The 13,159-nt window shown below is 46.6% G+C and overlaps 1 protein-coding gene across 1 annotated transcript in view; it reads right to left on the reverse strand.

Annotated features, from left to right (window-relative positions):
• The window catches only part of EP300 (E1A binding protein p300), a 415,411-nt gene that overhangs the window by 26,004 nt on the left and 376,248 nt on the right, over positions 1-13,159 (reverse strand). The window contains exons 25-27 of the mRNA XM_063941527.1: positions 12,121-12,286; positions 10,195-10,359; positions 5,675-5,836 (exon numbers count right to left, since the gene is read on the reverse strand). Of these exons, the coding sequence (XP_063797597.1) occupies positions 5,675-5,836; positions 10,195-10,359; positions 12,121-12,286 (493 nt within the window). The remainder of the gene's footprint in view (positions 1-5,674; positions 5,837-10,194; positions 10,360-12,120; positions 12,287-13,159) is intronic.

Below are 13,159 nucleotides of genomic sequence, written 5' to 3' on the forward strand. Positions count from 1 at the left end.
AAGGCAAACCAAGCTAGCTAGCATGAAATTCAGCAACCGCTGAAACCTTACTTACCAAGTAACAATGCAGTACTCAACTAAAAACAAAGTTGTACTGAACCAGATAACCACTACAGGAAAATGAAGCGCTGGGCCGGCGCCCAGCATTCTCTATGGACTACGAGAAAAAGACTTACCGGTAGGTAATTAAAATCCTATTTTCTCTTATGTCCCTGATACTGGGGTCCATATTAGTACCATGAGGATGTACCAAAGCTCCCAGAACGGGAGAGAGAGCACGGAGGCTCCTGCAGAACTGATTGACCAAACTTTAGGTCCTCAGAGGCCAAAGTATCGAACTTGTAGAACCTTGCAAACGTGTTCGACCCAGACCAAGTAGCCGCTCGGCAGAGTTGTAAAGCCGAGACACCACGGGCAGCCGCCCAGGAGGAACCCACCTTACAAGTAGCGTGGGCCTTAACAGACGTAGGACACTGCAAGCCTGCCATAGAATATGCATGCTGGATAGTGAACCTGATCCAGCGAGAGATCGTCTGCTTAGAAGCAGGACACCCAATTTTCTTGGAATCATACAGGACAAACAGAGTCTGATTTTCTGTGACGAGCAGTCTTCCTCACAGATTTTTAGAGCCCTTACAACATCTAAAGACTTTGATGAAATGGAGGAGTCAGTCGCAACTGGCACCACAATAGGTTGGTTGATATGACATGCCGACAACCTTCGGAAGAAACTGCTGACGTGTCCGGAGCTCAGCTCTGTCTTCATGGAAGCTCAAGTAGGGGCTTTTGCATGACAAAGCCCCCAACTCCGACACACGTCTGGCAGAAGCTAAGGCCAACAAAGTGACAGTCCTCCACGTAAGACACTTTACCTCAACCTCCTGTAGGGGCTCAAACTGCAACACCACGTTAAGATCCCATGGCGCCGTAGGCGGTACAATATGAGGTTGGATGTGCAGAACTACATTCAAAAAAGTCTGAACCTCAGGGAGGGCAGCCAATTGTTTCTGGAAGAAAATGGATAGAGCCGAAATCTGGACTTTCACAGATCCTAACCTCAGGCCCATATCCACAACTTCTTGGACTCACACCAAGATACATATTTTTTCCAAATACGATGGTAATGTTTAGACGTTAGTACTTTCCTAGCCTGTATCAGGGTAGGAATAACCTTGTTTGGAATGCCCTTCCGAGCTAGTATCTGGTGTTCAACCTCCATGCCGTCAAACGTAGCCGTGGTAAGTCTTGACAGGCGAACGGCCCCTGCTGTAGCAGGTCCTCCCGAAGAGGAAGAGGCCTTGGATCTTCTAGCAATAGATCCAGAAATTCCGCGTACCAAGTCCTTCTAGGCCAGTCTGGAGCAATGAAGATCGCTTGAACTCTTGATCTCCTTATGAGCTTTAGAACTCTTGGAATGAGTGGAAGTGGTGGAAACATGTACACCGACTGGAATACCCACGGAGTCACTAGGGCGTCCACTGCTTGCAGGTCCCACGACCTGGAACAATATTGCCTAAGCTTCTTGTTGAGACGATTGGCCGTCATGTCGATTTGGGGTACACCCCAAAGATCTATTACCTCCTTGAACACCTCCGGATGGAGACCCCACTCACCTGGATGGAGATCGCGTCTGCTGAGGAAGTCCGCTTCCCAGTTGTCTACTCTCGGAATGAAGATTGCCGACAGCGCCAATGCGTGTTTTTCTGCCCAGAGGATGATTCTTGTTACCTCTGACATTGCAGCTCTGCTCTTCATTCCGCCCTGTCGGTTTATGTAAGCCACTGTCGTTACATTGTCCGACTGCACTTGAATGGCCCAATTTCTTAGAAGATGGGCCGCTTGGAGAAGACCGTTGTAGACGGCTCTTAGTTCCAGAATGTTTATCGGCAGGCCGGCTTCCAGACTTGACCACCAACCTTGGAAGGTTTCCCTTTGGGTGACTGCGCCCAGCCCCGGAGACTTGCATCCGTGGTCTGAAGGATCCAGCCCTGAATGCCGAACCTGCGGCCCTCCAGAAGATGAGGTAATTGTAGCCACCAGACGAGTGAAATCCTGGCATTTGGCGACAGATGTATTCTCTGGTGCATGTGAAGAGGAGATCCCGACCACTTGTCCAGGAGATCCAGCTGGACGGACCGAGCATTAAACCTCCCGTACTGCGGAGCCTCGTAAGAGGCCACCATCTTCCCCAGAAGGCGAATGCACTGATGAACTGACACCCGGGCTGAATTCAGGACATCCCGGACCATTGTTTGTATCATGAAACGCTTTTTACTCTGGAAGAAACACCCTCTGCACTTCCATGTCAAGGATCATTCCCAGAAAGGACAACCTCCTGGTTGGTTCCAAATGTGATTTTGGAAGATTCAGGATCCAACAGTGTTCTCTGAGTAGATGGGTCGTGAGAACAATGGACTGTAACAGCTTCTCCTTGGATGATACCTTTATCAGCAGATCGTCCAGATATAGAATTATGTTCACCCCGTCTGCGGAGAACCATCATCTCTGCCATCACCTTGGTGAATACCCTCGTTGCTGTGGAGAGGCCGAATGGCAGGGCCTGGAATTGGAAAAGACAGTCCAACAGTGCGAATCGGAGATAAACTTGATGCGGCGGCCAAATCCGAATGTGGAAGTACGCATCCTTGATATCCAGGGATACCAGGAATTCCCTCCTCTTCCAGACCTGATATCACCGCCCTCAGAGACTCCATTTTGAACTTGAACTCCCTCAGGAAGGGGTTTAGCGAATTTTAAATTCAGAATGGGTCTGACCGAACCATCCGGTTTCGGTACCACGAAAAGGTTCGAATACTAACCTTTGTTTTGCATATGGGGTGGGACTGGTACAATAACCTGTGCCTCCACCAACTTCTGGATGGCTTCCTGTGGGATAGTCCTGTCCACCAGCAAAGCTGGGAAGCCTGATTTGAAGAATCGGTGAGGAGGGAGATCTTGAAATTTTAGCCTGTACCCCTTGGACACAATATGTTGCACCTAGGGGTCCAGGCCGGACGACACCCAGACGTGACTGAAATGCCCACGTCTCGCCCACACCGGCCCCACGTCCAGGCCGTGCGGTCCACCGTCATGCTGAGGACTTTGGCGTACCTGAAGTAGGTTTCTGTTCCTAGGAAACGGACGCAGCAGGTTTCTTGGATTTTGGCCGACCTCCCCTAAAGAAGGTGTTGGACGGTTTGGCCTTTCTTGGCTGGCAGTCCGAAAGGACTGATACAGCTGAAGAAAAGGGTTTCTTCGTGGCAGGTGCAGCTGAGGGAAGAAAAGGAGACTTACCCGCTGTAGCCGTGGAAATCCACGCATCCAACGCTTCCCCAAAGAGCCTGACCTGTGTAGGGTAGGGTCTCCACACCTCTCCTGGATTCCACGTCGGCAGACCACTGGCGCAGCCAAAGTCCCCTACGAGCTGAGACAGACATGGAAGATATCCCTGCAGCCATGGAACCCAGGTCTTTCATGAATTCCACCACAAATCCTGCAGAATCCTGAATGTTACGTAAAAACAATTCAACATCACTTTTATCCATTGTATCCAAATCCTCAAGTAATGTGCCTGACCACTTTACTATAGCTTTGGAAATCCATGCACTGGCAATAGTGGGACGTAGTATCGCCCCTGAAGTAGTGTATATGGATTTGAGCGTAGTATAAATTTTGCGATCAGCCGGTTCTTTTAAGGTGGTAGATCCTGGAACAGGTAAAACCACCTTTTTTGAGAGTCTGGATACAGACGCATCAACTATGGGTGGGTTTTCCCATTTTTCCCTATCCTCCTCAGGGATGGGGAAAGCCACCAGAAACCTTCTACGGATCTGGAATTTCTCTGGGTTTTCCCATGCTTTCTCAAATATAGCATTTAATTCCTTTGACGCAGGGAAGGTTAGCAAGGCTTTCTTATTGTCAGTGAAGTAAGACTCCTCAACCGGCTCAGGTGTTGTATCAGTAATATTCAACACATCTCTTATGGCCTCAATCATCAACTGCACCCCTTTTGCAAGAGATGCCGCCCCCCGCAACACATCCCCATCACCGTCTGCAGTGTGAGAAACAGTATCCGTGTCATCTTGCATAATCTGTGCAAGAACATGTTTGTGGGAACATACAGTGGGGGGGCCCTGAGGCAACAGAACCGGACCAGACTGCCATAGAGTTCTGTAAAACCTGAGTTGCAGATTCATTCTGTGCAACCCTAGTAGAAATCTGAGTAATCATGGATTTAATAGAGGATAACCATTCAGGCTCCCTTGCTGGTATCTGTGCTAAAACAGTGCAATCCTGATTACATGGAATGGGAACATCCTGAAAGGACATATCCTCTGCAGCATATGACAGATTCCCTGGACATAGCTTAATGGAGACCACAGACACCACACACACACAGGGGAGGACAGACAGAGTTTCACCCCCAAGAATGGCAAGAGAGACACAGAGATTGGAGCCAACCCACACACAGCGCTTCCAAGGTATAGGGAGACCCCCAACCAGCGCTGACTGTGTACCTTAATAGGTTACACAGTCTGTACACAGCCTCCCCCCCTTCTACAACCCCCTGGTACCGTAATAGATAGCTGGAGCTGAATTGGAGGGACAGCTCTCACTGACAGCACTTCTGCAGGCAGGAAAATGTCGCTGAACGCTGCTGGGCACGCTCTGGGGAGAAGCTCCGCCCCCTTAATGGTGCTGTCTTTCCGCTCTTCTGGAGATTATACTGGCCTGAGGAATTATGCTGGCAGCGATCCTGGGACCCCGACAGGCTTGGAGGTCAGTGTAGGGTGTAGGCACTGGCTCAGGGCGCCGCTCACAGCGCCGCACTATGTACCGCTGAGCCCCGGAGCGGTTAGTACTGCGTTCCATACCCTGTTGCCGCCATCTACACACCGGTTCCCCGCTTGCAAGGTGGGCCGGTGACTAACTCGCCACTGATCTTCTGGCTCTGTAAGGGGGTGACGGCATGCTGCCGGAGTGAGCGATCCCCTGTGGCGGGGAACGTTCGATCCCCTTAGGAGCTCAGTGTCCCGTCAGCGGAGATAGTGGCTCAGACCCCGCAGGGCAGACACTACTCTCCCCCCCCCCCCATTTAGTCCCACGCAGCAGGGAGGCTGTTGTCAGCAGCCTCCCTGTAAAATAATAAACTCTAAAAAATAAACTTTACTAGAGAAACTCTGAAGAGTTTCCATAGCTGTGACCGGCTCCTTCGGGCACATTTTCTAAACTGAGTCTGGTAGGAGGGGCATAAAGGGAGGAGCCAGCCCACACTCTCAAACTCTTAAAGTGCCAATGGCTACTAGTGGACCAGTCTATACCCCATTATACTAATGTGGACCCCAGAATCCTCTAGGACGTAAGAAAAAAAAGGCTTAACTGTATTGTGCCCAGAATAATCCTATCACCTATAACCCCCGTTATCATTGTGGCTCCTGAAGAAGAAAAAAAGATGCCAAACGCTAGCGTGTCAAGAGGGTCTATTGGTCGCGACTGCAGAAAAGGTTTGAGGACATATTATACGAAAAACTAAACAAAAGTAACATTTCATACAATTTAAAAGCATAAAATGAATATTCTGTTGGCAAACATATCTAAATATTAATATTTAAGAATAGACTACACTTCTACTCACTACTCATGTCAATCACAGAAGCACAGCAAAACCACCCACCTCTTTGTGTTTCTCCATAGTAGCATACAGTTTCTGTGACAAGTCATTAGAAACATTCGGCATCCCAGGCTTCTTCTTGTTACCTCGACTCAGGCTGCTCTTGTTCTTACTTGTCTTTTTATTGTTCTTCTTCTTTGCGTTCTTGCTATCCCCTTTTCCAACCTGTCAATATAAGTAATATATACAAAGATTATTTAAATCTACGCAAAAAACTTAGGTTGCAGGCCATGGAAACAAATGGGAGAATCCACCATTTACTCCATAACATATATACTGAATAAAAAAATGACCCACAATAGCACATCCATAATTAAGTCCATACAAGTCCCAATAAATGTATAAGGCTCTCACTCTATAAATAAGTTCAGAGTTTGATTGACTTAGTTCTTAGGACCACAAGTATAAAGCCTTAAAAAGTGATGGTCTTAGTTCTTATGACCACAAGTATTAAGCCTTAAAAAGTGATTAAGTGGAGACTGATAAGAGCGATAAAGTACTAACAAAATCAGCTCCTGTCATTTTTCAAACACATCCTGTAACATATGGCAGTTAGGAAGTTAATTGGCTGGTACTTTATCACTATCAGTATCCACTTGATCAATTTTTAAGGCTTAATACATTTGGGCCTTACTCCTTTTTCTACATCTATCGGACTTCAATGCAGTCCCTGTTTCTGATGCAGAATATTCTTTGATATAAACACACCTACAGGAACGTATGGAGCTTCATATTCTCAAGTAAAACAGAAAAACAGGGACAAATAGTGCAATATTGTATGGTAAAGGATTTATTTATAAATCACACTTGCATAAAAACAGATAAAAGCATATATCACGACATATAGGGGGTAGACTCGAGTCCACTTGCACTCTAGTACCACAAGATTAACCTCCTAGGTGAAACAGGGCTGGAGCTTTCAAGTCCCCGACACACGTGCTCCTATTCCTCAGCCAGGTAAAGGTAGGTCTACCATGTATTAGATAATGTTCAATGATCGCAAAAACGCGCTATGGCGCATATTTTACTCACTTTTGGGGTCCGGGGACACACATTTTCAAAATGGGCGGGTCCCCAGAACGCGATACGCCCACAGTCAATCCCGCAGCGGTGGGGGCTGAGTGTTCCCTTGTGTGCCCTTAGCCGCAGCTGAAGGGCCGGGTAAGTGGTGTGTGAGGTGACGGGGGAACGCACGGAGAGGTGTAGGGAGCGGCGGCGCATGGAGGAGCTGCTGCGGGAGAATCGGCGACTGCGCGTCACCCGGTACCTGCTGCCTAGAGCTGCCGCCTGGCCGCTGTCACACCCCGAGTCCTCTACAGACCCTGGGCTGCTCCACGCACACCGTGTCCGTAGACACCTGTCCCGAACACCGGATACCCGGGCTGTCACCCCTCACACCCGCCAGCTGCTCCACTGGCAGAAGTGACACTGAAGGCAGCGCCACAGTTCAGCACGCCGCCAGCAGTGCCCGTTCTTCATGCAGTGGTGTCAGCACCCCGCCCCATAATCAGACACGGCTCCTGAATTGCATGGTCCCAGGACACAGGCACCACCGCACGGGGAGGGGTGGTGGTGAGGGGACATGGAGGGGGGGGTTGGACAGAGGAGGAGCAAGAAGCAGAGAGGCACAGAGTGAGGGGGAAGGCAATGGAACACAGGGGAGGGAGTTCTGGAATGACGAGGCTGGATTGACACAAGTGTGGTCTATTTTCACTTTGTGGAAAGGACCTGGATGCTACCCTCCTACATCCCTGTAAGTATGTTGATGAATTTTGCACATTGGAGAAAGTACTGTTACAAAAAATGAATAAAAGCACAAATGAGCTGAGGGAAAGGAAACAAAATACATTTAAAAGAGATTCAACTCTATTAGAGTCAATTGACTCTGAGATGAAGGTCCCCATAAGGGAGGTGGAACAAAAAATCCCACAAGGGGCAGAAGGCTGGAAAGGTAGGGGGCTGGGGAGACAAGAGGCTGGAGTGGCTCCCGTTTCGAGTGGCCACGTCCCTAAGACCTAAGCACCACTGCCCACAACACCACCCCACAGACCTGTCCCCGCACACTCACACCTACCAGACCTTACCACCTTCTGCCACTTGTTGCAAGGCCACACCCACTTTTCCAGGGGCGCGCACACAAAAAATCCCTCCTTTTCTGGTGTCCACTTTTAAACCCAGTAGCTATCTACCCTTACCCCCTCCCTAACTCCAGCACTGCCTGCAGATAGCCCCCTCCTTGTCACCAGTACTGCCTCAGTTGCGGTCTACCCTTACTCTCTCCCTACCCCCAGTACGGTTTGCCCGTCCCCCCTCCTTGCTATCTAGTACTGCCCCAGCTGCTATTTACCCTTTCCCTACACACAGCACTGCTTGACACAAGCCCCCTCCCCCCCAGCACTGTCCAAACTGCTTTTTACACTTACCCCCAGGACTGCCTGCCCTTACCTCCCTTTACCCCAACTTCTCCCTGCCTCTACCTCCAGTTCTACACCAGCTGCTGCTTGCCCTTAAACCTCTATACCCTAAATGCTACCTGCCCCCAGCACTCTTCCAACTGCTGCTTGCCCTCATCCCTCATAATATGTGATGGGACCCAGAAATTGTGGAAGAGGACCCCAATCTTTTAAAGTAAATGGTCCTTGGGACCCACAATTTTTTTCGCTCACCGCGATCACTGAATGTCCATCATGGTTCCGAAGGAGGACATTATTATTATTCGTATTAACAGTTTCTTATATAGCGCAGCATATTCCTTTGCGCTTTACAATTAGAACAATAGTAATAGAACAAAACTGGGTAAAAACAGAGGTAGGAAGGCCCTGCTCACAAGCTTACAATCTATAGTTATTTGAAACGCATTAAGCAAGTGATTGGTGGACCTACCTTTACCTGGCTGAGTAATAGGAGCACGTTTGTCAGGGACTTGAGAGCTCCAGCCCTGTTTCACCTAGGAGGGTTATCATGTGGTACCAATGTGCATGTGACCCAAGAGTCTACCCACTATATGTGGTGATATAGGCTTTTATATATGTTTTTATGTGAGTGTGATTTATAAATAAATAGTTATCCTTTACCATACTATTTTTCCCTGATTTTCTGGTTTACCTTGAGAATAAGAAACACCATACGTTCCTGTGGATGTGTTTATAGTAAATATTATGCATCAGAAACAGGGATTACATTGAATCCTATAGATGTGGATAAAAGCCCAAGTGCATCAAACTGTGAATAAAAATTTAAGAAAGCGTCAAAATCTCCAGTTAAAACATTTCTGAAAACATCAATAATAAACAAACAAATCACTTTAAAATCCAGTGTGTAGCAAACGCCAATGGTTGGTGGAATGTTAGAAGTCTACATGCAGTTTAGGATTTTCAATATACGAAAGGGCAGATGTATTATGCAGCACATATTGTGCCCTATAGGTACTGTATTAATACTTACCTTCTTTACCAAGGCAAAGCAGGAAGCAGTAGACACGAGATGTATGAACATCTCGTTTGCCGGAGTCGGGGAGTGAAAACTGTTGAAATCAATAGCAGCAGCGGTTGGAAAGGGCCGTGCCACTGACCGTTCATAAATTGTCCGGCTAATTGGCATGTTACCTTGTAGGTAGTAGCGACAATGGGATGTCATGTAGCACACTGCCGCAGTCATACATGGGGGAGAAGCAGTATCCGTGAACTTCCTCCCCCCACCCCCTATATCGACCCTTCATACATCTACCCCTGTATATTACCATTCCATAAATATACCTATATGCAGATTTCCTTTTTAACAGCCTTGCTTGGACAAAAGCTGCCTGAGAAACGCATTGCATTTCCAGTTACATTTTAGGTTTCAGGGAGTACTTCTGGAAATTACTGCTATTAATCACCCAATTGGCATCTCTATCAGAAAGTCACATGAAAGACCAGAAAACAGTTGCTTCCTTTCCTTCCTTATTTGTTAAACTACCATGTGCGCCTACGTAATTTAAGGTCCAAAAAAATGGAGCTACAACTAATACAAACAGTATTATGATATATCGGCAAGTACTATGCAGATCAGATTTTGCCCATCAAAATAAAAAATGTGCACCCTTCACAAAAAAATCATTGAGTGAATGCTACCATTATTAAGTGAAACCACCATCAGAAAAGGGGTACTTTGTTTAATATAGCAACATTACACAAGAACCATGGGTATCTGCAATGAGAGGCAATCAGGAAGCCGCATGTCGGGATCCCGGCGGTCACAATGCAGATGCCGTAATCCCGACAGGTGGGGAAATGTCGCAGCCGGAATGCCGGCGAGCCAGGCTATTCTCCCTCTGTGGGTGTCCACGACACACATAGTGGGAGAACAAAACTGTAGCGAGCCATCGTGCCCGCAAGGGGCTTTCTAGCACTCGCCCCGCTGCCGGTATCTTGACAGCCGCCATCCCAACCGCCGGTAATTAGAATGTATTCCTCTGCAACAATGCTATGGTAGCTGTATAAAAAGATAAAAAAAAAGTTCATTGCTTTATTATGCTTATTAACCTCAATGCTCTCATTGCCTGTATTCTCCTCTCGCTTTCTTTCTTCCTCCTCCTGTTCCAACTCTTTGATACTTTCTTCCAGAACATTTGGCCAGAAGTCGCCTTCAAAGTACGGTAACTCCTTGGCACTGGTCAGACGGTCTTCTGTTGCCTGCTTAAAGATATCCTGTGGAAGTGACAAAGAACACACACTTTAAGCATTGAAGTAGCAAGACAAAAGAATATGGACAGTCCACGGAGGCTTTATTTTCAAGAAATCAAACTTCCTAAAAAGAAGGGTGGACACTGAGAAAGGCAGCAGTTCCCCCACAAACTAGAAAACCTCTTACAAATTGTGTTGAACGTATAGGAAAGCACAAGGCTAACAGATATGGGTAACTTCAATTATCTGTGATTTGCCCTAGAATTCATTTCTGTGCACCTCGGTACAATGCAGTTCTCTTTTAGTCCATTATAAATCTGCAGACGTTCGATTGCACTTCACTATTAGCTAATTAGAATAATATGCAAATATACAGACTCCTAATATTAAAAAAAAAAAATATATGCAAAAAAAAGAAATAAATAAAAAGCTATGTCCAAATTCAAGTCTATAAGCAATTTCCATAGAGATATTCAACTAAATACCAGGCATTAAAATTTATTTTCATATGTATACTTGAATGGGATGTAACACTCAAGTACAAGTATGATTGCATTGGAACAGCACGCTTGGTAAACATATTATCCAGAACACATACTTGGACTTACAGTACAAACATTTATACAAAGTTATCTATAGGAAATGGATAAAGCCTTGTTTTATTCACCCAGAAAAACTCTACAATCTTTTTAAAAATGTTTCATTCCAATGGCTGTTCTATCATGTATACTGCATAACACAGTGTACACCAGGCATTCCCAACCTCGGTCCTCGAGGCACACTAATAGGCCCTAAACACTGGGCGATAATACTCAAAGATATGAACGATCTCGTTCATTAATGAACGAGATACCGTTCATATCTTTGAGTGTGGAGGCACCAGTGCTGAACGATGCACGGCCCTGCACTCGTTCATCGCTGGTGCTCCATCGCCTGTGCATGCAGGCCAATATGGACGTTCTCGTCCATAAGTGCATGCACTGCTATGGAGCCGAGGGAAACTTCACTCCCCCCTGTCACTGCCGCCCCCCCCCCCCCCGCCACCGGGTCGCCCGTCAGCTATATTCGTCGTCGGCCAGCTCAATGTCCAGATTTTAGTGATATACATGCTTGAGCACAGGTGACTTAATTAGTACATCAGTCATTTAGATTTATCCATCTGTGCTGAAGCCTGGATATCACTAAAACCTGCAATGTTAGTGTGCCTTGAGGACCGAGGTTGGGAAAGCCTGGTATACACCCTTAAATAGATCTCAACATTATTTGTCTAGCATATATTGTAAATTCCTGTACTACACCACTTAAGCAGTCTTATTGTATTGCTTTACTTAAGCTTTGATACATTTAGGGAGTTTTAATTCTACTGTGACTGCTCAACTATCCTTCATGGATAGTCATGTCTCCAATACCATACCAAACTCTATGTTACCTACATCCACTAGCTAGTAAGGTGCTAGTATGGAGTGTACTTTCCCTTTAATGGCAGCTTTGGGATGTCCCAATGGCAAATCCAGTGTCCCCCACAGAATGTAAAAAGAATATGCGATTTTTGTACTGTAATCCTTTACTCTGTATCCGAAGCGGGACATTGGACACTACTGTTCCTTTAATGCTCTAGCCTGTGTGCCTGTTCTCAGATTTAGAAATAAATTATTAGACTGCACCATTTAGAATTGACAATATTTAAACAGCAAGAGTTCCTAAAATGTCAAGTAAAATGGAAACCTTACAACAAATGGCAATCAGAGAAGAGCATGAAAACCAAATAAGACAATCCATACAGACCTTGTAGTCATGAATTATACGTTCTGACACAGATTTATCCAGCATCTTCTTGTACCATTCCTGCAGACGTTTTGGCTTAGGAATTTTCTGATCTATTGGATGACAGTGGAATATGTAGTCATCTCCTTCACTAGGAGGACAGGCCCAGATATGCCCTGCTGTGTACCTGTGAGAGAAATAGGGGAAAGAGTGATTAATATAATACTATACTACTAGAGAAAAATTACAGAGCTGACAATGAAGAAAAAAATAAGAATTTACTCACCGGTAATTCTATTTCTCGTAGTCCGTAGTGGATGCTGGGAACTCCGTAAGGACCATGGGGAATAGACGGGCTCCGCAGGAGACTGGGCACTCTAAAAGAAAGATTAGGTACTATCTGGTGTGCACTGGCTCCTCCCTCTATGCCCCTCCTCCAGACCTCAGTTAAGGAAACTGTGCCCGGAAGAGCTGACACAACAAGGAAAGGATTTGGAATCCAGGGTAAGACTCATACCAGCCACACCGTACAACTTGTGATAACCATACCCAGTTATCAGTATGAACAACAACTGAGCCTCAGTAACAGATGGCTCATAACAATAACCCTTTAGTTAAGCAATAACTATATACATGTATTGCAGAGAGTCCGCACTTGGGACGGGCGCCCAGCATCCACTACGGACTACGAGAAATAGAATTACCGGTGAGTAAATTCTTATTTTCTCTGACGTCCTAGTGGATGCTGGGAACTTCGTAAGGACCATGGGGATTATACCAAAGCTCCCAAACGGGCGGGAGAGTGCGGATGACTCTGCAGCACCGCATGAGCAAACTCAAGGTCCTCCTCAGCAAGGGTATCAAACTTGTAGAACTTAGCAAACTTGTTTGACCCCGACCAAGTAGCAGCTCGGCAAAGCTGTAAAGCCGAGACCCCTCGGGCAGCCGCCCAAGAAGAGCCCACCTTCCTTGTGGAATGGGCTTTCACCATTTTGGATGCGGCAATCCAGCCGCAAAGTGAACCAGCTGAATCGTGCTATAGATCCAGCGAACAATAGTC

Source organism: Pseudophryne corroboree, chromosome 9 (assembly GCF_028390025.1).
Source record: "Pseudophryne corroboree isolate aPseCor3 chromosome 9, aPseCor3.hap2, whole genome shotgun sequence".
Lineage (NCBI taxonomy): Eukaryota > Metazoa > Chordata > Amphibia > Anura > Myobatrachidae > Pseudophryne > Pseudophryne corroboree.